The following is a 24,126-nucleotide window of genomic DNA, read 5'->3' on the forward strand; positions in this document are numbered from 1 at the left end:
ACGAATTCTTCCGTCTCCCTTGGATTGGCCCTCTTCTGTTTTTGCTGTTGTTTTTTTCTTACACTCTTTTGATTTTCTCGCCTTTTTGACTGCTATTGCTTTTAACTGTCATCATTTGGAGCGGGCGCAATGCGGAAAGCATTTAGGGAATGCACGTTTGTGCACCTTGCCAATTTCATTTTGCCATTACTAGAACAAGGGCCAAGAAGAGTTTTATTTCCTGGAGACGGAGAAGGGAAGAGCCGTCGAAAGCGGCTTCTTTACGGGAATCCATATACCTAATGAGATAGATGTATTAGAACAAAACATGGTATCTTGATATTATTTAACTTTTACCCTGGCAACGTGACTAGCTGTACGACAACATATCTCCTTTGATCTAATGTTTACTGAAAGAAATCGAGAATGTTGGAAACAATAACATCCGGTATCTCCTCTGGGATGAAATGGCCAGAGTCGACAGCTTCCACTTCGACAGGCACACCTTCGGCTGTAACTTTCGTCCACTCCTCCTTTCCGTCAAAGAGACGGTTGACAATGCCATTCTTGCCCAGCAAGACCCTAATTGGTGATTGAATCAACTTCCCCTTGGCGAGATCATCCTTTTGTTCGTCAAGGTCATGCGTAGCGGCGGCCCGGTAGTCCTGGCAAGTGGCGTGAACGTAGTCCTCATCTTCCATACACTTGATGTACTCCGCCAGGGCATCCTCGTGGAAAATGGAAAGACTCTGGGACCCCATGCCAGACATGAACCCCTCAACGACCTGGCGAGGAGCCCCGTTGATGAGGGTTTCGGGAAGAGGGGACTGCTGGATCAGGAAGTACCAGTGAAAGTAGGCCTTTGGGAAAAGGGGGTTTGTGCAGTTGTACATTGCTAAGGTAGGGCATATGTCCAGGAGGATGGCCTTGAGGATGCGCGTGGGATGATCGACGAGGAGCTTGTGAGTGATACGGGCACCACGATCATGGCCGCAGACGTAAAAGGGCTGGTTGGCATAGCCAAGGGCATCCATGACGGCGATGCAGTCGTTGGCCATGTGGCTCTTTGCGTAGAGAGCAGTGTTGTTGGCGGGCTTGGAAGAGGCGCCATAGCCGCGAATGTCCATTATAACAAGGGAGAAGTGAGACGTAAGCTGACTTGCGACAGCGTGCCACATATGATGCGTCTCTGGGTACCCGTGCAGCAGAAGAAGGGGAGGCAGGGAAGAAGATGAATCAGACGACCGAATACCAGAGATGGAGACATCGGGGGAGGATTGTGTCTGCACGGTAAAAGGAGTAAAGGTGGAGGGGAATAGAGTGGAAGTGGCAGCCATTGTGGTGGTGGACGAAGCAGTGATGAAGTTGAAATGAATTTGAAAATGAGAAAAGGTCTAAGGAGCAAATGATGGCCTGCAATATACCTATATATACCGAGGCTAACTATGCCGTGAGACGTTGAAAAAGTATGATCAAAGTCAACATCAGGAGAGGATTCTGATCAAGGCATCGAGATGCCTCGGGCATTTTACTGCTTGGAGGGGCTGCTGCATGAATAATACAAGTACCAATGCCACATGCAGCGCTCCGCTGAACCACTCCACCAACGATGCCGAGCTCTGGGGTAATGCGTACGGGAACTGCTAGCGGCCCAGAATAGCGTATCGAAATACGTGCGTCATTCGCTCTTGTGCACTTGTCATGGAGGCGACGCAGGCGAAGATAACGAGTGAAGAGGGGGCCTGTTAGTCTAGCACAACGTATGTCAGTATTATGTGTGAAATCCGCTGTACGGAAGAGGAAGACGCATGCACTTTACCAAGGTACATGCAGCATGTAGTAAAGTTCGGATCTTGTTCCGAGCTTCGAAAGCCCGTTACGGGCAGCTCACCGGTAGTGCAAAATTCAAACATGGCGAGAAAACGGAATTCTGTCTCCGAGGATGAAAGAGGAGAGAGAGAGATTCTAATTCAAACTTTGATTTCTTTCTTCTTCATAATCCGTGATTTTAGTCGCTGGGTGCTCCTTCCGTTTAACACTGACTGCTCAAAGCCAAATGTCACGGTGATGCAACTTCAATGTTCCGAAACCGAAACTGTGAGCCATCGGCCCATCTTTTAGCCGCCCCCAGAAGGGTTCTCTTTCCTCCGCCCTGTTGCCAATCAATTGTCTACTAAACCCACACTCCTAGCACTCGATCCAACTCACCATTCTTCACCTAAACGCAACATTCCCCCATCTGCTTCCCTGCAGACAAGGCTCAGCAGGGCCTAGACCCAGACGTTTCCGGTGCGGGATCATGAGTTGAAGCACCTACGAGGCCGCGCCCACCCATCGTCATATCCGGCCCCACTTGCGGCAGACTCTCTCACATGGCTCCGGTCCGTGGCCGCGCAGCCTGCGATGGTTGTAGATCTCGAAAGCAAAAGGTGAGCAAAAAGACTGTGGAAACTGGCGGTGAGAGATTTGAGATGGATGTACTGATGTATAATCAACTCTTCGCTGCAGTGCGATGAAAAAAGGTGAGCATATACATCTTAAACACAGTTCAATGGGTCATCAAGATCTCATATCTTATTTCTTTCATTCATTCACCTGTGTAATGAGAATGAGGATCACGATTAACCTCCTTCTATAGACCGACTTGTTCGCGATGCCGTGATATGAAGCGGGAATGCGTGTGGCCCAAGCTATACAAGCGGTAAGATGCAGCGCCAGCTCAGTAATCAATATCTCATCAGCGGACTCCTTTGATCTGACGGCACATCTCAGTGGTCCTGCCAAGGGTTACATCGAAGCGCTCGAGCATCGTCTTGCAGTTACCGAGGCAGTGCTCCTGCAGCTCCTCCAAGTGTCAGATGACACGGTCCTACAAGACGCTTTCAAGCACGAGCCCAGCAAGAGGACAGACGTTTTAAGTACAACTGCCGCCGCGACAACGACTGACGCGGCTGGCCGAATAGAGGCCAAGAAAACGGGCACAATCGCCCACTGGGACAACTTCCCTTTAAATACAGCAGACGAGGTAAAGCGCTGGGCAGGCGAAGTCCTCGGGCGCCCAACGGTATCAGACGACTTGGAGACGAACGGAACGGCCCGTGAAGACACCGATCCGAGGTCTTTCGAGACATATCCCGTCCCGCCAGAGCCGCTGTCAAGAAATCTGCCCGAGGTGAGCTCGAGAGCTAGTACCGAGGCGTTTCCACCACGGCCGATGGAAACAACTCCAACTGCTACGGCTCTTCCCACGGCTGTAGAGCCTGCCATGGCTTCTGGCACGGCTTTTGCAAGAGGAGTGGCATCAGACGAAGTGTTTGATTTGTCCCAAGACTTTAGACGACAATTTGTATGGTAGTTTTTATTTTTCTCGTTTCCAGTTCATATACCACTATATATATTCATGTGCTCGTTTGTGAAATGCACTTTTTATGTTACGATTATTCCCACGTAAACGATTGTGCATGCGGTCAGAATCAATCATGTTGAAAATTCATGGCAACATCCAGCCCAAATCCCACATCGTGACGCCCAAACATTACAAATTATACAGCATAAAATCAAAAGAAATTACGTTTTCACTTACACATTCAATCTGTCTCCCATGTTCTGAAAATATGTGTCCCATCCGGCATTGTTGAACAATAGCCCTGACGATTCCGGGTTCATGTTCTCGCTCAAGAATCGCTCCCACTCCCCTTGCTGGGAGAATTGATCTGCGTCGAATCCGAAATCTGGTCCCGTGTACTCCAAAACAGGCTGGAAGCTCGGGTAGTCCCAGAGGTTGTCGCCGCCCATGAATTCCGTGTCAGGTCCAACAAAGTGGTTCGCAGGATAGCCGTTCATGGAACCCATAAAGTTATTGTTGATGTTGTTGACGTTGTTGTTGTTATTGTTGTTTTTAGTGTTGTTCTGGTCAACTCGTCGCCGCTTGTTGCGGCTTCCCTCGAGAAGGTTCTGGTATGTTGAAAAGACAGGCTGGCTCCAGTCCGTCAGTACGGCGAACGACGGGTCTGCCGATAGCGCTGGGTTGATTTTTTCCATGAACGGCTTCGATGTTAATCTGTCCAGCAGCATCTTTAACGTCACACGGCAGTGGTGGGCGCTGGTCCAATTTCGACTCATCATGCCAAGGAGCTTTATGGCACAGTTGAGATCCCTGCGGTGAAGAAAATGGTTAGCTTAACCCAGTGGCGACGGACGAAGTGACCAAGAGCTCGGGGGGAAAAACAGTCGTAACATACAAGATAGTCTTCTCCATTGGGTAGAGCTTTAGCAATCCGGCGTAGGAAATGACAAGCCCTGCCATCCACGCAGCCGACAACATCCCCGGCCAGGCCACCAAAGGTGAATCCCCTTGGCGTAGTTTAAGCTTCTTGACAATGGCTCGACTGGCATTCACCGCGGTCTGCAAACTAAATTGAAAATCCGTTCGATTCGTCGGGAGAGAAAGGAAAGGCCTGTTCATGATGAGGATGAGCTGATGGTATAATATCGCAAAGGGAGGTCCATGATGGGATTGTGGCTCTACAAAGATCGACGTAAGTCCCTCTCCCTGGAACGATGGTGGAAGCGTATTCCACCAGGCATGAATCCTCGACGTCATCTCAAGCACCTTGTCCCAAGTGATGGACCGGCTGTGGATGGACTTGTGGAAGAGGTCGAGAGCCTGCCCAAGCAGCCGTGAATACGTCACCAGGAAGCCAAGGATAGATTCGCCCAGGCTCTGTGGTCGATATACAAGTTGGTCTGTGTTGAGACTGTCTTCGTGGGTTCCGATGGTGCTGCCGTCGGTAAGGTCTCCAGTAGAGGAAACGGACCCAAAAGTCGGGTGGTCTACTGGTGCATAGTTCTGGACGTCATCCTCCGCTACCGAGGCGCGTGCCTGAGAATTATGCTGAAATGGCTTGGCTGCGGTTGCGCTTTGGATCTCTGGCGAAAATGGCTTTGCAGGGTTGTGAACCTCTGGTGCTCCGGGGAGACAGACGTCAATCTCTTCGTCGTTGAGCGCCAGGGGATGTCCCAGGACCTGACTCAGGTGGCGGTCAATTACATACGCAGACCAAAAGATTCTCTTCCTCATGTCGCATATATCGCGCGGCAGCTGAACGTATCGGAAGGGGCATCTGTGTAGCCCGCAGTGGTATAAGATGCGCGTCATCGCTCCGTGAACAGTCGAGGCGGCCCTCAGAGACATCTGCGTCATCAGATACAGCTCCACGGCCAGGAGAGCTTGTAGGGAGGGAATGTCATGGCCGCTGGAGAGTATGCCCAGCAGGCTCGTTAGGGCAACGGCAGACTTGATGCGTGATTCTTCGGGCAGCTCCCGCTCTTGCTTCTGGTTGTGGTTTGAGTCTGCAATGTTAAAGACGCATTGGAAGATGATGGCCTGGTACACTTTGTTCCGCTGGCTCATCGGCTCCCCAGGCGAACCCCCTTCCAGCTCGTAGAAGCGATTCACCTTTTCAAAGAACGTAGGGCCATGGAGGAAGGGGAGGAAGGGATGCCATCTTCTGAAGTATTCCACCAGGAGCCGCTTCGCAACGGCTGGAGGAGGAGGGATCCCCAGTCCAGGTGCCGCGATGCCATATGATCGCAGGCCCGGGCTCTTGCTGGCATCATCAGCACCCACGGCACCCACTCCCAGAGTATCGTCTCCAGCGGCTTCCTCCTGGGCCTTCTCCTCTGCCATGACATACTCATGGGCGGAGCCGGGGTCCGGCGTCGCTTGAGCCCCCAGGCCATCTACATCTCCCTGGGGACGCTTCGAGCCAGTCCCGCCAGAGGTTGTCGTTGCAGTTGCAAAGGCCCGAAAGACGGTATTCGCAAAGAAGACACCGCTGGCACTGCCGATGAACTCGCTCTTATCAGGCCGTAGGGCAATAAATGAGCCGATCTCAATGGGCGGGATCTGCTGCGAGTCTGCATCCGATGGCTGACACATGTTGGTGGAACGTTGTCTTACGGATGGATGCCAATGGATTGAAAAGATATCAGTCACCAAACCGACCAATCATTCGCTCGATTCGGCAGATGATGATGCGATGTTTCTGCCGATTGATTAGGTACGATTGAGAACTTCCAAGTCGCTGCCAATGTCTAATCCGCTGAGTTGGGATGGGGATGACCGGGGCAAAGCTAGAGTTGTCAGGTGCAGGCGAGCGGCTATACTTTGTGCCGCCGGCAGATAGGCATCCACTTACACAGAAAAATCAAACATCGCCAATGTCAGAGAGTTGAATAGTAGCACCAAAGAGAAGTGTATACAGTATATGTATGTGTGTCGCCTTATATACAGGTATTTATTGCATTATATACCTCATAGCAAAGAAGTGAAAAGAGAGAGGGGGAAAAGAGTACATTTTGTTCAATTATCTCGTACATCCCATACACAGACAGTAACACCAAACATTAATGTTGCTTGTCATGACAAAGACGTTACGTATTGTTAACAAGGAGACTATTCTGCAGAAGAATTGGTGTACATCAGACGCTACATGATAGATGACAATCGTATAGTGACTGCAACTTCTCTTTCTCTCTTTCTCTTCTTCTCTCTCGCTGCCCCTCTTTTCTTCCCCTCTTCCATTAACTTTTTTCAAACACGTTTTCGTTTTCATCTAGACCCAGTTGAGCAAGATCTTTTCCTTTCGCCGCCCAAACAAAAACCTCCCCGTAGCGCCCCATCGTCCCTAAGCCCTCGATTCATTCCAAATGGTTGAGTTGTGGGGGTTGCCTGTAAACTGACACCGCCCCTGAATAGTTGGCCACGAGGGCATAAGTAGTAGTGCGACGCATATTAAAAGAATATTGAGACACCGTCTCTGAAGGTGACGTGATTTTTTTTTTTTTGTTTCGCTCGTGAAAATTTCAAAACTCAGCAGCTATCCCCTCCTTTACAGCTCCTCCTGAATAGTGGCTTCTTGTCCTTCGCTAGCGGGCTTAGCCTTGAGGTTCTCGGCTTCCTTTTCGCCATCGGAACTTGGGACGGCCTCCTTGGGGGCCTCCTTGGGAACCTCAGCGCTCTCAGCCTTGGCGGTCTCCTTGTCAACACCCTCAACGTCAGGGTGAGGTGGAGCAACACCACCGACCATGTTATCGGGCCAGCCGCCTTCGGGCATGGGGACCTCACGTCCCTGCTCGTCGACGACGCGAGTCTTGGTCTCGTACTTGGTCTGGAACTCAACCTTGCCTTCGAGAGCCTTGACTTGCTCGTCGTTCAACAGATTTCCGTCCTGATCCCGGTACTCAATCTTCTCCTCTTTGGAGAGGATCTTGGGCTCCGGGGGAACGGCTGCTTCGGAAATAACGGGCGGCGCCAGAGGCTTCTGGTCCTGGTTAACATCGGCAACAGGCACTGAAGGAGCAGCGCTTGAAGGGGGAAGTGATGTCAAGGTATAGCCCTGGTACTAAACATCGAGATACGTTAGTCATAGTTATTCAGAATCGACCTTTTTTCAATGACTTGATTCATCCCATCACCCACGCGTGGGGAGTCTATGTTTGGGGATTGTTTGGGAAAGACTTACATCATCAAGGAAGGTGTTGCAGTCAAAGTCCCATTTGTCAAAGAGCTTGACGCGCATGCACTCTGCCTTGGTCCAAGGCGTGCCGTAGGCCAATGGGGCGAACAGGGTGAATACTACTGCGCTGAGGACAAGGAACGACACAGTGGCGACGCGGTTGATGAGAGTGCCACGGTAACCGAGGGCGGCGGGGATTCTTGCCGTCACAAAGTCGAACATCTGGCAGAGCGCGATGATGGCGAAGTAGAGTGCCGGGAAATAGTGGTGCAAGAAAAGCTGGCGCTCCATCAGGAAGAAGGGGAAGTAGTGCAGGGCCCAGCCCAGGACGGAGGTACCAATCTCATAATCGAAACGCTTGAATGTGCTGCTAGCGTAGTCATTGCATCCACGCTGCCATCGGAGAATGGCAACACCCTTGAAGATGACCCAAATTGCAACGACGGCCGTGCTAGACCACCAGATGAGAGGGTTGCCAAGGAGATAGACTTGCATGTGGTGCTTGCCCCAGAAGTTGATACCACGACGAAGGATAGGCCATGAGGGGGGTCGAGAGTCCCAGGCATGAGAATCAGTCAGGCCAGCGTTCGTCCTCCACATGACCTTGTGGAGCTCCCAGAATTTACCAAAGAAGCCAGGGTTGGCGTAGTTGACCTTTTCGACGTCATCGCCGAGAAGAGGGTGCTCGTTGTGCTCGACATACCAGACGCTGTTGGGCACGCTGCCTCCGCGGGCGCAAGTAACCTCTTGCTGCTCGGAAGCCCACTCAGGGAGCTTGACCTTGTGAGAGAACAAAGCACAGCCAGTCATGACGTGGACCAATCGGAACTTGGTCTCGATGGTTCGGAGGCGTTCCTTGGCCAAGGCTCCCTTGGACTGCTTCTTGACAATCTCAACGCGGAATAGATCGTTGGCATCGCCTTCAAAGCCCTCGTAGCCGTAGGCAGAGACCTCGTTTTGCCAGTCGGCTTCGGTGACCGGAGGTCGCACGTCGTGCGAGTGAAGGCGTCGGAAGGTAGGCTGGTGGTAGAGACGGAGGACAGAGCCATCAACAATGTGGTGCACCTCTGGCAGGGCGTCCCATGCCAGAGTTCCGTTGAGCGGTTGGCCATCAATGCCCAGGGGCTGAGTCTGGTTCTCCAGGATCCAAATGTTGTTGTCGTCCTTGTGGGGATACAGAGTAATCTGCTGCTGCAAGCTACCGGTAGGGTACATGAGGGGGTGAGAGTGGAGGTAGCCACCTTGAGTATTGACATGGCGGATGGTAACTCGGCTTCCCATGACGACGTCGGCAGCAACATCCTTCATACCCTTGCTGTTCAAAGTAGCCTGGAACTCGGAGCTCATGAATCCATCACCCTCACCAGGGTTGGTCAGGCAAAGGAAGTGGATGGCGAACATGGCGAGATAGAAGGTAACCGGGATGATGATGAGGCAGAAAACTCTGGCCATGAAGTGCTTGAACCAGAGACGCTACATTTAAGGAGTTAGGTTAGCCAGTGCTCAATGGCAATCAGGGAAAGAGGGAATGGAATAGAATTATTTTACATACAACAGAGACGTTCTTGCTGTCGCCGAGGAGAACCCACAGCTGCAAAAGAGTCAAGGATCCCACCCAGGCAATGGTGAAAAGGCCAACCCATTTGATGCTAGAGGTAATGCCGAGACCAAGACCAGTCATGGCAAGCCAGAACCACCAGCTCAATTGAAACGCCTTCTCCGGTCCCTGCTCGTGTTGATTGGTGAAGCAGGTGAAGGACATGGCAGTGAAAGCTGTAGCAGCAACCAGGGGGGAATCCAGAAGAATCAGACGGGCCTGAGTAAGAAGACCGTTTTCTGCAGAAAGCTTGGTTAGATCTGGGTTTGACTCATCATCGCAATATGATCTCGTCCCGCAGTAAAGCAGCAAAAGAGCATTTAGAACAAGGGTGGTGTGTATTTACCAAAAATGATGAAGCCAGCACCGAGCACGGCGGTCGTCGTTCGGCAGCCAACCGCCTTCAACGTCAAAAACATGAAGGGAGCGAGGAAGATGCCGCAAATCGCAGGGAACAGACGCATGGCGACATAGGGAACGCCAGGCTCCAGATAATCTTTGCCAATATCCTTGAAATCGAAGTTGCCGTCGAAGCCCGCAAGCCATCCGGTGAGGGCAATGAGCATCTTGGCCAAGGGAGGGTGTACGTCCATGAAGAACTTGCCCTTGATGTATTTGGAAGCGAAACCACCGAAGCTGAAAAGAACAGGAGGAGTTAGTACAATGGTACAGATGCAGCTTGGATACAGAACAGCATTGGAAGAAGCGAGACTCACTGGACTTCATCAAATACAACACTAGTGGGCAGGTAGATCTTGAAGAGGCGTACAATGGTGGCCAGGACAGTCACTCCGAGGGCTGCCACATAGTCAGGCCCAGGGAGCAGGAAGACATCGTTGTCGACAACACCGTCAGACTTGTACGATGTGTTCTTCTTGGGCTTGCTGGTTGCGACTGGTGCAACCAAGGGCTGCTTCTCTGCGACGAGGGGAGGTTGAGGGCTGCGGCCCCGCGCCGTCGCTTTCGCCATGGCGAAGAGTTTGGCGGGGATTGATGATAAAAAGTGTAGAAGACGGAGTAATGCGGTCGAATCGTGCGACTAGAGAATAGAGGACCGAGCTCTCGGGGGGTGGAAAATGTCCAGATCGGACCGGTAAATGAGTGTATCGAACGAAGGAGACGAGACGTGGAAATTAATAAAGATGCCTCATGGAAGAAGCCGAACAAAAGGAACAATGGACAAGAGACAAGCCCAATTCAGCCGGGCAAGAATGAAAACGACAGCCGCGGGTCAAAAGTCGCAGCGCGCAAGCGGAGAGGAAGAGAAAAATAAAGGGAGAAGGGGAGAAAGAAGCCGAAAATGGTTGTCGTGATGGGCAAACCAAGCCAGTCAGGGGTGGGAGGAGGAGCTGCGCAACCGTTTTCTCAGCTTCGCGTCCGCTTCCAGCATTGTAGCTACAGTGGCCTTAACAGGGAGGACTTTCAGCCTTGGCGCCACTGTGCTGTGCACAGCCATAGCAGGTACCGAGGGGAGGTACAGGTACCAGCTGCTGCGGCTGTGGCGCCATACAAAGTGTGAGTAGCCAACAGGTTACTCGGGCGATTGCCTCGACTTGCAGAAAAGACCCCGTTGTAGCCTCGTGTTGGAGAGGGCCCCTTGCCTTAGGGATGTACTATTGGCTACTAGCACTAAAAGGATGATCCAATTAGCAATGGGCAATGCTACTCCAAAAGAAGCTTGGATTCAATCTTTTCCGATTTATGTATAAAAATCCAAAATATTAGGCCCTTGGAATCCTATAGCGCCTTTTCTACTCCATACAGATTAAGCGAATATTGTAGCTACCAAAAACAAAATAGTAGTACGGCCAGTGCGTGCAGCAACTCAGTCTCATTGAGCGGCCCGCATCATTTCCGTTCGTCACGAAGCCCTCGATGAACACGGATTCAGCCGCACTAAGATGAACTAGGAGCTCAAATTCGGTTCGTAGCGAGGTCGAGGCTCCCTGTAAGAGCGCTCTGTTCTAGGCCAATTGACATGTGCTCCCCCAAAAGCGACTAGTTGTATCGGTACCTGAAACTTTGGGCAAGGTGGCTGCAAATGGAATTGAATACAAAGCAGATACATTACCAGGCTGCAAGATTTGTCCTCCAATGTTGCTTCTCGTAAAGAAAAAAAATAGCTGTAATGATGAAAACTACACGCTTAACCGTCTAGGCGTTGTTAAATTGGACGTCAGATCCCTTTATAGCATGATCTCATATAACGGCAAGTATAAGGTACAGGGAGGTAATCTTCTGAGCTTCTCGCAGCCATGGAAGGGTCCAGGGTACATGTACTCTGCACCCCACACGGAGTACATGCGACCATGGACGTGGCGCGACATCGACAACGGGCGGATTAACACCGCTCCGGCTTCCGACTCAATTCGATGCTGCGTGCTTGGTGCAAGGCAACCAAGAAATTTCCAGCCGAGCTGCATCGCCATCGCATCACCGTCCATATTTTCGGGCCCTTCTCTTTCAACTCCCCGGAAAGGCAGAGGCAGCGGAAGCAGCAGCAAAATCACCATCTTCAACTGTTCTTGCCTTCATCGATCGCGGATATGGCTGCAGAAGTGGCGAATGGAAATGCGTCAAACGCGCTTGACGATATCAAAGCTCCGGTCGGTGTGGTTCTGCCGCCACGCGAAATTCGAAACATCCTCGAAAAGACTGCTGGATATGTCGCGCGAAACGGCTCGGTATTCGAGGATCGCATCCGAGAAAAGGAACGTCAGAACCCCAAGTTCAGCTTTCTGAGCGTTGACGATGCCTACCACGCCTACTACCAGTGGCGACTGAGCGAGATCAGATCCGGTCGCGGCACCGACATTGCGGCCGGTCGAGTGGGAGAAACCATAACTCCGGTTCCCGAGAAGCCCAAGGGGCCGCCTAAGCCTCCCGACTTCCAGTTTTGCGCTCGAATGCCTCACATCAACCAGAAAGATTTGGACGTGATTCGGTTGACGGCGCTTTTCGTGGCCAAGAACGGACGACAGTTCATGACGCAGCTGGCGCAGCGCGAAGCCGGTAACCCCCAGTTCCAGTTTCTGATTCCCAACCACACGTTCCACAACTTTTTCCAGCACATTGTCGATCAGTACACGTTGCTGTTGCGGGCGAGCGGACTCGATGGTGAGGGCGGCAAGCTGCAGGAGGAGCGGACAGCAGAGCTGCAGCTGAACGTGAAAGACAAGTTCCACGTCTTGAAACGAGCAAAAGAGAGGGCGGAATATGCCAAATATCAGGAGGTTGAGAGGAAGAAAAGAGAGGCCGAGGAAGAAGTCGAAAAGGCCGAGTTTGCTCGAATTGATTGGGGTGACTTTGTTATTGTCGAGACCATTACGTTTTCCGACGCCGATGAAAGTGCCAATCTGCCGCCTCCCACTACCCTGGGCGAGTTGCAATACGCTTCGTTGGAAGACAGAAACAAGGCATCCATCAGTGCCAACCTACGTATCGAAGAGGCCATGCCGGGCGAAGAGGACGAGCTGCACAACGAAGTTACAGAAGCAGCTCTTCCAGCCTCCTTTCCCCTGCCTGTGCATACAGGATACGCACCACAACAGCAGCAACAACAGCCACAATTGCCATCTCCTGTACCGGTTTACGGCGCCGAAGGACATCAGCCACAGCCATCTGCTCAGGAGGAAGAGGAGCTGCGGAGAATACAAGAGAGATCCGAAGCACAGGCTCGTGTGCAGGCGGCACATTCAGAGGCTAGGGGTGGCCTTGGTCCTATGAAGATAAGGGAGAATTACGTGCCACGGGCAGCACAGAAGGCAGCAACCAAGCAAGGAACGCAGATGGCACTATGCCCCAACTGCAAGCAGCAGATTCCTCTCAACGAACTCGAAGCGCACATGCGAAGTAAGTTGCAAAGCTCCAGACGATGCTAAACTTGGAACACTGGCTAACCTTTTTCTCTACTTAGTCGAACTCCTCGATCCAAGCTGGAAGGAACAAAAGGCCAAGGCCGAATCACGTTATGCTACGTCCAACATCGCTCACGTTGATGTGGCCAACAACCTGAAGCGACTTGCTAGCCAGAGAAGCGATGTCTTTGACCCTGCGACAGGAAACGCCCTCTCGGAGGATGAACAAGCCAGGCGAAAGAAGGCGGCCATCCAAAGCTTCGATGGGCATCTAGAGGGGAAGAGCCAAGCTCATCTCAACCACCTCCAGAACGTCAATGTCGATGAGCAGATTCGCGCAATCCATCAGAAGTTTGCAACTAAGAAGTGATGGCAACGGATATCAAGCTTTAGCTAGCTATTATCCATAAAAGGAGGGACGCTTTGAGAACGTTCAAGGCCTCAAACAGCGGAGCACCTTCAGCAATTACATCCACTCGGGCATTGGCGAGCATGCATCATCTAGATGAGCCAATGCCTTGATTATTATTATCTATTTTCGGAGCTTTTGGATAAACACGGAGGTTGACTAGTTATGGAGTTTGGGAGCTCAAGGTGAGGCGACTTTTTTTCGTCATTTAATGCTGTTATCAGGGGCTCATTTACCATTAGCGGTTTTATGATGAACGCTGTGCACAAGTTCCACAACATGAGATTGAATGAAGACGGCATGTACCAGGTAGCACGAAGCCTGCATGGCGCGCCATATGGTTAAAAGCGCTGCTATTCGTTCTTTTTGGTCCTGGCTCTGCAACCAATCTGTCCAGGGGAGCCGTGGTACGACAGCATCAGCATTGCGTTTTCGACAATGGTTGAATGTAATAGCCTGGATTATGTTACCAATACAGTAAATAATCGGAATGAGTGGAAGGGAATTAATGATATACGTTCCCTGTTATCAAGGGCACATTGGGTTCAAGTTGGGCAACGCCCCCCTGTGATACTCTGATATCCCCATGCTATATCCATAGCACCAGTGACATACTCGTACTACTCGTATAACAACTATAACAACAGGCCTTGCTTGGACTTGGCAATATCTATCGGTGACGCATTGATAAACAAATTCAAGACTCATGTAGCACTTGCGATGGATTAATTTCTGAACACAGCAGCAGTTGACTCCAATCAGTCCCCTGGCGTCATCATGACAATCAATGAATTAGAGTTGCTCGTCAAGTTTGATGCTTATCACAAGGCAATGAAATCCCTGAGACAATCTGCACTGCAACTGAAGCGTCCCCCTAGAACTGGTGGGGAAGCTTCCTGGCTTCCCCCCCACGTGAACAGCAGCAACTGCAAACCCCACCTTGTTCAGCTTCCCGCGATTGTGCAAGCAGGCATTATTTATCTCGTCACTCTCCACCTTTTGGCCCAAGGCTGGTCATCACACGATCGAGCGCATTTCTCGACTCGACCCCAAGCAGCTTGGCAAGGTGCTGTGCGGCCTGGCGATACGGAGCAGAGTCTCTCGTCCTTCCTCTTCCTCGAATCCAAAAATCGAAGCTCTAGCTCGCTCTTCGTCCAGAAGGCGATCTCAAAATCTCTCTCGCGTGCGCGCGCAACATCTCAAGCCATAGCCATCACCCTTATAACACCGCCAAACTGTCGGACAATCAGGACGCCGCGCAGGCGGCCCGCAAGTCGCCGGATCTGCATCGGCCCATCATGCAGTCCATGCCAGACACGCGGCAGCAGAGCTTTGACGAGATCTACGGTCCGCCAGAGAACTTTCTCGAGATTGAGGTGAGGAGAATTGGACAGCAGCACAACATTGTAGATTAATGGCACGGAATCGACACAACAAAAGGGGGGTTGAGGGAGGGAAAAGACGTGCAGTTAAGGGGTGGCAACAGGATATGGACAAGAGGACATGGAGCTCTGGATGCATCATCATCGTCATCACCATCATCGTCATCACAATCATCATCATACAGCATTACTAATGCTCCTCTGTGCTGCGACTAACAGGTACGGAATCCTCGAACCCACGGCATGGGACGGTCCATGTACACCGACTACGAGATCCTCTGCCGCACCAACATCCCCGCCTTCAAGCTGCGCCAGAGCAGCGTGCGCAGGCGGTACTCCGACTTTGAATACTTCCGCGACATCCTCGAGCGCGAGAGCGCCCGCGTGACAATCCCGCCGCTGCCCGGCAAGGTCTTCACCAACCGCTTCAGCGACGATGTCATTGAGAACCGACGAGCCGGCCTGGAAAAGTTCCTCAAGATTGTCGTGGGGCATCCGCTGCTGCAGACCGGTAGCAAGGTGCTGGCCGCGTTTGTTCAGGGTATGTCGAGTGTTTGTTCTACTCGCTGGGAGTGTGTTGAAGCTGACTGAAGATAATGAATATTTATAGACCCCAACTGGGATCGCAACGCATGGTGATAAAACTGCTGTTGCTTAGTAGTTGTGGAACTCCTGTTAGAGAATAGCAGTGAGGCTGCTACTCATAACTCCTGACGATGAGCGGAATCCACAAGAGTCTCTATTACGTATATCCACCATCTCAAGCGAATGACAGATTTGGTTGGTATGGCACATCTAAGAAGTCAGCAAGCATGTGGAATGGATTTACGTTACTATACTATGTCCTTTTCAGTGTGAGCTTGCTTTTTTTGCCGTCCACCATAACATCTATCGTGTCTTTCTCTTTTTCTTAACCTGCTGTTTCTCATTCTGTCTTTGCGATTTTACTCTCCTTATCAAAACCTTTGATGCATATCACCTTGACCCGAGCTTGCTGGATATAGCCAGCACATGATTTGCATCACGAGAAATGATACAAACGACACGGCGTATTCAGGCCAGCAGCGTTCAGTGTACATAATAATAAATACCTAAAATATGAAACCGTTCCTTTTACACTGCTTGACTTGTTTGAATTTTAGCGTTTCATGCTTCATTTCATTCTCAGGTATATCCTCTTGCGTCTTTTACATATTACTTGATTGATGCAGGGTAGGTCATCTTGTATCATTCTCGGGACTGCCAAACTATCCCAGTGCTAACCGAGTATTATCATTCTAGATGGTTCGTTTCGCCGAGCCATTGATAAGAGTTGCCCTATCACATCCAGTATTGAAAAAAAAGTCCCATCTCAGGGCTAAACGGTGAACCAAGTTGCCAAGTCGGTCCCGATATTCGGTTCCGGCGTATTTGTGGATCTTGGTCCGAGACAGCGATTCTTGGTGTAGATCCACAACGATGTCATAATCTTGGCGCGGGTTGACTGAATAGGAAAAAAAACATTGGACCTACGAAACTTGAAGAGTTTTTTTACGAAAGACTTAGGCCAATGACGGTTGTTTTATTCGACAATGAGCGGCAAAACAATTACTGAAGAGTTTTTAAAAATTCTAAAGGTGGCTTCTGTCTTGCTTCCTTGGAGTGATGTGGATTGTTGGGTGGGTACGTGTGTTTTGAAATCAGTAATTGCCAAGAATGAGGCTCATTGAGCTGAGCATTAGAGTCAACTTCGAGTGATGTAAACTCAGATGTCGAGGTTCTTGAATGTATCGTATAGACGATTCAATGAATTCAAGTTCGAACAATCTCATTACTAGTGCATCGTTAATTAGGCATCTGAACGAGAGTCAGTGTCCTTCCCCGTCTTCCTGCTACCAGACCCCATGGGCTCCTCCATATAATAGAAGTCCGGGAACTATCTCCAGGAAACCCTTATTCTGGCCACAGCCATGTGCTACAAAGCACCACATAAACTCTCCATCCCAGCGGAGAACACACGGGCTATCGAAATTTTGCAGCCTCGCAGACCCTCGTTTCTCGGGTTTGCGGCCCCGATTTGCATGTGCTGATCGACACTCGGTATCCCTTTCCCAGCAGTCGCACGAATCAAAGCGGGTGGAAGATCCCAGTATGCATATCGTTTCCCGTCGCAAAATGACTCGCTTTAAATGGGCCACTCAAGTGCTGACTTGAGGGAGCCAGGCAGCCCAAAAACTGGAACCGTTCCTCGAATGTGCCGGTGAGGTTCCGGTAGTCGAGAGCCGGGTACGTGTATCTGTCACCGGCTCGAGGCTATTCCTATCCAGCCCATGTATGTTTTTACACACTTGCTTGTGTTTTATATCGACGATTTGAGCCGAATATACTATGGATACTAGTACATAGTGATTTGAATCATTTGAGCAAGATCTTGTTAACAAGAGAGCTGATTTATGTAAAGCGAATCCAGAAAGTGGCACGGGTGAGAACCCCCAACTCAGCTAGATAAAACCACTCAACCGGGCTTCTGGAGACAAACACCCCCATCTGCCCGCATATTGCGTGAAACAATCATGAAGATCTTGTACTGGAAAAAGTGAAAAGAGCACATCTCGTTGGCCGCTGCAACTCACACAACCTCTGTCTGCGGCTCCGCTCGATCGTCACTCTGACCCACCTTGTGAATTCTCGTGCCTCGGACTAGGACTCTTTGCAATCTGCTTCAACACGACGATCCAGCTGTTTCGGACGATTATGATGTCATGTGGATAACACGCCGTTTTGAACACATCAAGATTCTTGACCGACTCAAGCCAGTCTCAGAGGGCTCAAACCAAGTATTGTCCAGTATATCAAATTGTATACATGGGTATATATAACACCATGCTCAACCCCATGTTTCCTCCAGGTTTCGATTCCCCATTATTCAAGCCGAGCATAAACGCCTGCGCTGTATTATACCGTAGACATAGCATATGTTGTATGTCTTGAGATAATCCATCATGGCGCCTCCTACGTTTGCTGGCCTTTCGGGGCGGCCTCTCTCCCTGGCCGTCTCAACCATCGCTACCACTGCTTTCCTTCTCTTTGGCTATGACCAGGGTGTGATGAGCGGTATCATTTCCTCCCCGGTATTCAACGACTATTTCCCCGCCACTAGAGATTCTACCATGCAGGGTCTGGTCACAGCCATCTACGAGATTGGCTGTTTGATAGGCGCTGTTTTCATCCTTGCGGTTGGAGACCTGCTCGGTCGTCGCCGTGCCATTATCCTCGGTGGTATCATCATGATTTTTGGAACCATTATTCAAGTCACACCCATGCGCGGTCATGCCCAGCTGGCGCAGTTCATCATTGGCCGCATCGTCACGGGCGTTGGAAACGGCATCAACACCTCAACTGTCCCGACGTACCAAGCCGAGTGCAGCAAGACGTCCAACCGTGGTCTTCTGATCTGTATCGAAGGAGGCATCATTGCCTTTGGATCGCTGATTGCATACTGGATCGACTACGGCGCATCATACGGGCCTGACGACCTGGTTTGGCGATTCCCCATTGCTTTCCAAATCACCTTCGCCCTGCTCTTCAGCACAGCAATGATCTGGCTTCCTGACAGTCCTCGATGGCTCCTCACACATGAGAGATACGAGGAGGCCGAGCGAACCATTGCCGCTCTCCGCGGATACGAGGTCGACAGCGAAGAGACCAAGACGGAGCGAGACATCATTCTAGATTCCATCAGAGCCTCGGGTTTTGCCGGTCAAAAGAGCACTCCCGTCAAGGCCCTCTTCACCAACGGCAAGACGCAGCACTTCCGACGCATGTTGCTCGGCGCTTCGTCCCAGTTCATGCAGCAAGTCGGTGGCTGCAACGCCGTCATCTACTATTTCCCCATCCTCTTCCAAAACTCCATTGGCGAGTCTCACAACATGGCCATGCTGCTCGGCGGTGTCAACATGATTGTCTACTCCGCCTTTGCCACCGTGTCCTGGTTCATCATTGAGCGAGTCGGACGCCGGAAGCTTTTCCTCTGGGGAACGGCCGGTCAGATGCTTTCCATGGTCCTGACTTTTGCATGCCTGATCCCTGGAAATCCCAGCGCGGCCAAGGGAGCTGCCGTCGGTCTCTTTACTTACATCGCTTCGTTTGGAGCTACCTGGCTTCCTCTTCCTTGGCTCTACCCTGCCGAGATCAGTCCCATCAAGACTCGCGCGAAGGCAAACGCTGTTTCGACATGTACCAACTGGCTCTTCAACTTCTTCATTGTCATGATCACCCCAATCATGATTAACCGAATTGGCTGGGGAACTTATTTGTTCTTTGCCGTGGTAAACGGTTGCTTCTTCCCCGTTCTCTATTTCTTCTACCCAGAGGTATGTGGCTTTTTGTGTATCAAGTATTGCTACCCTCCCGCTAACAACCAGTATAGACCGCAAACAGATCGCTGGAAGAGATTGACATCATCTTCGCCAAGGGCCATGTCGAGAACATGTCGTATGTCAAGGCTGCCAAGGAGCTGCCCTATCTTTCTCACGCAGAGGTGGAAGAATATGCCCTTCGATATGGACTGGTCGATTCCGCAAGCGAGGGAGCTGCGGGTAAAGAGGAGGACAGATCGAGCGAAAAGGGAAGCTCGAGTGAAAAGGGAAGCAGTCGAGAGACTGAGAACTGAATGATATGATTAGAGACCAAAATAAAAATTAGACATGTAGATACATGTATAGAAGCTTTCTGGAAAGCTATGTCTATGATAGCCACGATACAATAGAGAAGCCATTTGGCATTCACTCTCACATTTATTGTGTGTACATCGCAAAACATATCGTGCGTTAGCCTCTGATGCCAAGGTCAGCCCCTAGCCATTGTCATTGATAATTTGGTCTATTCGAAACAATAAATACCATTCAGTGGAATTAATTGCTCATAAATGGAAGCAACATGGCCAAAAGCAAAAAGACAAGAGACTGAAAAAAATAACGACGGGTTAGGTTCTAGGGGGAGTCGAACCCTCGCTGCCGGAATCAAAATCCGGAGTCATAACCGTTAGACCATAGAACCCGTTGCGAACCACGCTAATTAGAGTGGCTTATATACTATGGCAGCCTTGCATTCCATCTGTGCGAACAGCTTCATGGACAAACTACATGGTAATACTTGTGTGTAGAACAAGGGAGCTGTTTCTTTTGTTTGTCTAAATTGCATGCCAAAAAAATGGAAAAGAGGTAGATTGATAGATAACCCTTTAGCAGCCAGATATCTCATGGTGATGATAATTATATACTAATACATTTGCAATATACAAAAAAAGAACGCCGCCATCCCATCACATCAACACCATCTTTATCCCTGGATTCTCTCGCTGGAGGATCGTCTCGATCTCGTGGGACAACGAACTCACCCAGCTGGAAGCTGCATCTGCCTCTATCTTGGTCTCATGTTCCTCATGTTGGTGTCTAGCAATGTTTTCAGACGCACAGCGTTCTGAGCAAAACAGTGTCAGCCGTTTCAAGCCCACGCAGTCTTTGCAGGCAAACGCGTCGAGTGCAGTATCATCTTCCATTACAACATCTTCTTCCGGTCCAGTCTCGCGGTTCTGCACGCAGTTGTCTCCGGCATGGCAGCGGTGCATCTCATCAACATGCTTGGCCTGGGCAGAAAGAGAGTTAGCAGATTACTCGTAGTGTTGATGCCTATGAGATTCGGGAAATACATACGTGTCCAGCGTCATAGCACTCCTCGGAGCAGTAAACCGTAAGTCCCTGGTTGCCTCCAATTTGCACGGTGGCCTGACATACGGTGCAAGAGAAGACGTCGTTTGTGTCCACGACCTTTCCGCACACTGAACATGGAGGTAGATTGTAGAGCTCATCACCCGATATCCGCTCCTCGGCTGCTTGAGCCTCGCTTGTAGCCTGCTGCGTCTTTTCCAGCTCATCGGCCATCTTGGCCCTTCGAAGATCGTTCAGCCGCGATACGAAGAATTCTCGTTGGGGTATGATAATCTTAATCTCTTGCGCATCCTTGCTCAGCTTCCCAAACGCCTCTTCGATGCTCATATTCTCGTTGGAAGTATAGTCATCCAGATACGGCTTCGAATGGTCCAGCGGCTCACCCGTCTCATGGTTCATGAAAAACTCCTTCACGTAAAGTCTCTGGAGGGCCGCCGGATTCCCCCCAGCAGCAGCAACCTCAACTGCAAATGCATCCACATGCTCAGCCCAGTCCGGGGGCTTCCCGATTCCTCGCCATACCATGCCCACCACCTCGTCGCGTGACCGATCCGGGTCGTCCAGCATGGCTCTCAACTCCTCGTGGACATACTGGTCATCGCAGGTGACAAGATACTCGGGGTATTTCCTCAGGTTCCATCGATACCACGCTTCCTTTTCCGACTCTATCCGCGCCTCAATCTGCCTGACGCTTGTCCTGTGCTCCTTCGCGTCTGCAAATAGGCCTTCCAGCTCCTGGTGAAACGCTTTCCTATACGTGAACCATTCGCGGTCCTGGCCTTCGCTATACCTCTGGCGCATCCTCTCGAGGACCAGAGACCAGCACTTTGCGCACTCCGAGACGTGTCTTTTCCCACATTCGCTTGCGCAAGAGCGCTTCAATGCTTCCACGTGTTCCGAACAAAGCCGCCTCTGCCTCCTGGCAGCGATGAGCTCTGTCCAATGTTCCGGGGTGATGAGTGGTTGAGCCATGGCTGTGAATGTCACCTTCACGGGTTGAGGAGAATGCCAGCTTCTCAAATTATTTCAACGTCTTGAAACGATGACAGTAAAGGAGGAAAAAAAATAAAGATAAAAAAAAAAAAAAAGTGGCGAATAAGAGTTGTTGTATCCCAGTTAGAAATGCCCTCTGTTTTCGTTGAGAGACGCGCTTGGTCTCACTCTTGATCCCGATACTGTCAAGTAAAAGGCAATACTACTGCATTTCTGAGTAAGCCGGAAAAGAGAAAATTGGCTAGCCTCTAACTAGGCTAGAGATGCCCCCGAAAAATGAAGTTGTACAGAACAAAGAAAAGAAGAAGAGGCTCAAGTGCCGAGCAGATGAATAACAAGGTTTGTCGATAAGGATCGAAAACGAAAATGTTCATGTACCGCACAGAGCACGCACTTGGCATAGATACGGTAAGTACATGTACAGATGCAGAACCGCATGCCGCTCGAAATAGCATGTGTCAACACGACCAGCGCTGACCTCATCTTGCAGAAATAAATCGCCCCGATTCTGCCTGTATTCAGCCGAGCTTGATCCGGTCGCCAATTCGTCCAAGCTCAGCTCCGGCTGAATCCCAGTTGCGCCTTTGATCCAAGTAATTTCCTGTTGGCTTCATTCAATTTCCCTTCTTCTCTCATCTAAAACGTCGAGAAAATTACGTGCCGTCTGCATATCTCGTTACTGCATCTGAATCGCAGCCATGGTAAGTAGCCATGCCTGCAATCTTGTTCTCGTAATTCTCAATAAATCGCGTACCTTTGCTAATTCTGCTTCCTCGACACTAGGCCGACAAGCTGCGCAACCAGCAGGAGCTCGAACGTCTCCAGGCCAAATATATCGGAACTGGCCACCCGGATACCTCTAGCTGGGAGTGGCGGACGAATATCCAGCGAGATACCTATGCCTCTATCGTCGGCCACCGGCCGCTTCTCACATACATCTCGTTGGCTGAAAACGAGCCATTGACGAAGACGCGGGCTCAAATGATCAGGGTACGTAGTTCCGATTCTTTTGCGTGTACAGAGAGCCAAGATTGGCTCAAAAACTGTTCTTTGTTGACGCTTTTGGTTTATTCGGCGCACAGAAAATGATCCAGCCATGCGGGCCTCCACCACCTCGCGAAGATTGAATCGATATCCGACATCGAAGCATGCTACGAGATATTACTATGAGAAATACTATGAGAAATACTTGGCCTAGATGGCAAGGTCTGGTTTATTGAAAGATGTATATACATATATATGCTTTGTGTTTTGTTTGCACATGAAATGGCGTCGTGGAACGGCAAATCCGTACGGCAAGATACCCCTATAATTAAGCAACGACTAGAGTATCACGAAAGATGGTAACAGGAATTTGAAGAGAGAGAGAAAAAAAAAAAAAAGAAGCAATTCTGAGATCTATGAATCACAAACGCCGCCATGGTATTATCGCCTATGCTACGCCCCGTTTGTCATGCCAGCATCGTTATAATCCTCCCCTCCTTCTGCGAGTGGTCTACTCTTAATACCCAAACTCGATCGAAGCTTCTTGTCAAATGTCTCATCCTCAGGGTGGCCATAGACCTCTTGCACCAACCCAATGACACCATCTAGTCCAATTTCTTCCTTCGCTCGAGGGCCGACATGCCATGTGATGGTTTGGTCGCCCTCGTAACCCACCGGCGGCCGGTCTACTTTTTTGATCACATATCCCTGTCTCTCTATGCGCTTCATCGCTAGTTCCGTTCTCTCGCTTGCCAACATTCGATCGGCGTTGAGCCGCATGAGGTATCTCTGCAACTTCTGCTCGCTGAGTTCTCCCCCGTTCAGCCATATCAACGAAACAATCAATGTGTAGAATGCAGAATATGTTGCTTCCTGCTCCGCACTTGGGACCTTGGATGGCTTCAAGATCGATGCGCTTCGGTATACTTCTGGCAATGTTGAAGATAGGATATAGGCACCCGACCCAATTTTTGGCTGTGCGTTCGACTTCATAGCTGCCATTCGTTTACAATCAGTTCCCAGAGTTCCGGAAAGTATTGATAGACCCATGCTTTCGCCACAGCCAACGTACCTTGTCTCTTTTCATGAAGGGTCATTTTTTCACGGACGGGTAACTCGCGCAGCTCCATTCCCCAGACTGTTCTTAGTTGTGTTTGCGCCATCTCGAATATCCTTCTGAATGAACGACCTTGCTTTCCGAGTACTATACCGCAGCTTAGTTAGCAGACTGCTTCACCCCCCCGATGCCTATCATTCCAATCACAATACCTCGCTCCTTAATTCCGTCTCTCTTTATCGGCGTTCTTGAATACTCGCATGAGATTGCATACCGAACCAACTTCTTGGCCATTTGGTCGTCGGCAGTCGAGGAGGCACCGTTCGTTTCTGCATCTTCATCGGACATATCTTCGTCTTGCTCGGCCTCCGAAGCCTCGATGTGTTGGCGCTGTCGAGGACGAGCATCCTCGTCCGAGTCTCCATCCTCATCTACCTAATTGAGTCTGTTTGTCAGAACAAAGAGAGACAGCCTAATATCCATCTGCTGTTGAGCTTCCACCTACCGGACGACGTCTTCTTTGTGAGGGCGGCATGACTGTATGCGCAATTGATGGCAACTATAAGCTCAAAAAAAATGACAAATAAATGCTGAAGATTGTTTGTACCAAGTCGAACTGCAATGAATCAGCCGAGGGGCT

The 24,126-nt window shown here is 50.4% G+C and overlaps 11 protein-coding genes and 1 non-coding gene across 12 annotated transcripts; 6 read left to right on the forward strand and 6 right to left on the reverse strand.

Annotated features, from left to right (window-relative positions):
• Positions 1-386: 386 nt before the first annotated feature.
• M431DRAFT_430 (hypothetical protein) lies at positions 387-1,316 on the reverse strand (the record flags this gene model as incomplete). The annotated part of the gene is made up of 1 exon (XM_024915083.1): positions 387-1,316. One exon carries the CDS (start codon positions 1,314-1,316, stop codon positions 387-389), a length of 930 nt encoding a protein of 309 aa, XP_024780029.1.
• A 1,035-nt stretch (positions 1,317-2,351) lies between these two features.
• Positions 2,352-3,334, forward strand: M431DRAFT_73717 (hypothetical protein; the record flags this gene model as incomplete). The annotated part of the gene is made up of 4 exons (XM_024922150.1): positions 2,352-2,408; positions 2,488-2,501; positions 2,618-2,680; positions 2,752-3,334. The coding sequence occupies 4 exons, from the start codon at positions 2,352-2,354 to the stop codon at positions 3,332-3,334; spliced, it is 717 nt and encodes a 238-aa protein (XP_024780030.1).
• Positions 3,335-3,558: 224 nt separating this feature from the next.
• On the reverse strand, positions 3,559-5,920 carry M431DRAFT_71460 (hypothetical protein; the record flags this gene model as incomplete). Its single annotated transcript, XM_024921901.1, has 2 exons — positions 3,559-4,135; positions 4,221-5,920. The coding sequence occupies 2 exons, from the start codon at positions 5,918-5,920 to the stop codon at positions 3,559-3,561; spliced, it is 2,277 nt and encodes a 758-aa protein (XP_024780031.1).
• Positions 5,921-6,734: 814 nt separating this feature from the next.
• M431DRAFT_178103 (glycosyltransferase family 39 protein) lies at positions 6,735-10,231 on the reverse strand. The gene is made up of 5 exons (XM_024913098.1): positions 9,813-10,231; positions 9,443-9,732; positions 9,052-9,335; positions 7,506-8,972; positions 6,735-7,379 (listed from the first exon to the last, which is right to left on the reverse strand). Exons 1-5 carry the CDS (start codon positions 10,064-10,066, stop codon positions 6,873-6,875), a joined length of 2,802 nt encoding a protein of 933 aa, XP_024780032.1. The 5' UTR covers positions 10,067-10,231; the 3' UTR covers positions 6,735-6,872.
• Positions 10,232-11,517: 1,286 nt separating this feature from the next.
• On the forward strand, positions 11,518-13,690 carry M431DRAFT_130975 (hypothetical protein). Its single transcript, XM_024912459.1, has 2 exons — positions 11,518-12,948; positions 13,013-13,690. Exons 1-2 carry the CDS (start codon positions 11,643-11,645, stop codon positions 13,321-13,323), a joined length of 1,617 nt encoding a protein of 538 aa, XP_024780033.1. The 5' UTR covers positions 11,518-11,642; the 3' UTR covers positions 13,324-13,690.
• Positions 13,691-14,309: 619 nt separating this feature from the next.
• Positions 14,310-15,856, forward strand: M431DRAFT_502480 (hypothetical protein). Its single transcript, XM_024918162.1, has 3 exons — positions 14,310-14,738; positions 14,964-15,285; positions 15,355-15,856. Exons 1-3 carry the CDS (start codon positions 14,661-14,663, stop codon positions 15,381-15,383), a joined length of 429 nt encoding a protein of 142 aa, XP_024780034.1. The 5' UTR covers positions 14,310-14,660; the 3' UTR covers positions 15,384-15,856.
• Positions 15,330-15,712, forward strand: M431DRAFT_178135 (hypothetical protein). The gene has a single exon (XM_024913099.1). The coding sequence runs from the start codon at positions 15,461-15,463 to the stop codon at positions 15,656-15,658; it is 198 nt and encodes a 65-aa protein (XP_024780035.1). The 5' UTR covers positions 15,330-15,460; the 3' UTR covers positions 15,659-15,712.
• Positions 15,857-17,668: 1,812 nt separating the features above from the next.
• On the forward strand, positions 17,669-19,511 carry M431DRAFT_502483 (hypothetical protein). The gene is made up of 2 exons (XM_024918163.1): positions 17,669-19,096; positions 19,153-19,511. Exons 1-2 carry the CDS (start codon positions 17,726-17,728, stop codon positions 19,393-19,395), a joined length of 1,614 nt encoding a protein of 537 aa, XP_024780036.1. The 5' UTR covers positions 17,669-17,725; the 3' UTR covers positions 19,396-19,511.
• Positions 19,512-19,709: 198 nt separating this feature from the next.
• On the reverse strand, positions 19,710-19,781 carry M431DRAFT_t19. Its single transcript has one exon. It is a non-coding gene; the product is annotated as a tRNA-Gln (tRNA).
• A 146-nt stretch (positions 19,782-19,927) lies between these two features.
• On the reverse strand, positions 19,928-21,540 carry M431DRAFT_130984 (hypothetical protein). The gene is made up of 2 exons (XM_024912460.1): positions 20,438-21,540; positions 19,928-20,370 (listed from the first exon to the last, which is right to left on the reverse strand). Exons 1-2 carry the CDS (start codon positions 21,422-21,424, stop codon positions 20,047-20,049), a joined length of 1,311 nt encoding a protein of 436 aa, XP_024780037.1. The 5' UTR covers positions 21,425-21,540; the 3' UTR covers positions 19,928-20,046.
• Positions 21,541-22,143: 603 nt separating this feature from the next.
• On the forward strand, positions 22,144-22,572 carry M431DRAFT_489122 (hypothetical protein; the record flags this gene model as incomplete). The annotated part of the gene is made up of 3 exons (XM_024916641.1): positions 22,144-22,146; positions 22,229-22,435; positions 22,528-22,572. 3 exons carry the CDS (start codon positions 22,144-22,146, stop codon positions 22,570-22,572), a joined length of 255 nt encoding a protein of 84 aa, XP_024780038.1.
• Positions 22,573-22,882: 310 nt separating this feature from the next.
• Positions 22,883-24,021, reverse strand: M431DRAFT_438 (hypothetical protein; the record flags this gene model as incomplete). Its single annotated transcript, XM_024915165.1, has 4 exons — positions 22,883-23,424; positions 23,502-23,633; positions 23,699-23,921; positions 23,992-24,021. 4 exons carry the CDS (start codon positions 24,019-24,021, stop codon positions 22,883-22,885), a joined length of 927 nt encoding a protein of 308 aa, XP_024780039.1.
• Positions 24,022-24,126: the final 105 nt, after the last annotated feature.

The sequence above is a fragment of the Trichoderma harzianum genome, assembly GCF_003025095.1.
Source record: "Trichoderma harzianum CBS 226.95 unplaced genomic scaffold M431scaffold_1, whole genome shotgun sequence".
Classification (NCBI taxonomy): Eukaryota; Fungi; Ascomycota; class Sordariomycetes; order Hypocreales; family Hypocreaceae; genus Trichoderma; species Trichoderma harzianum.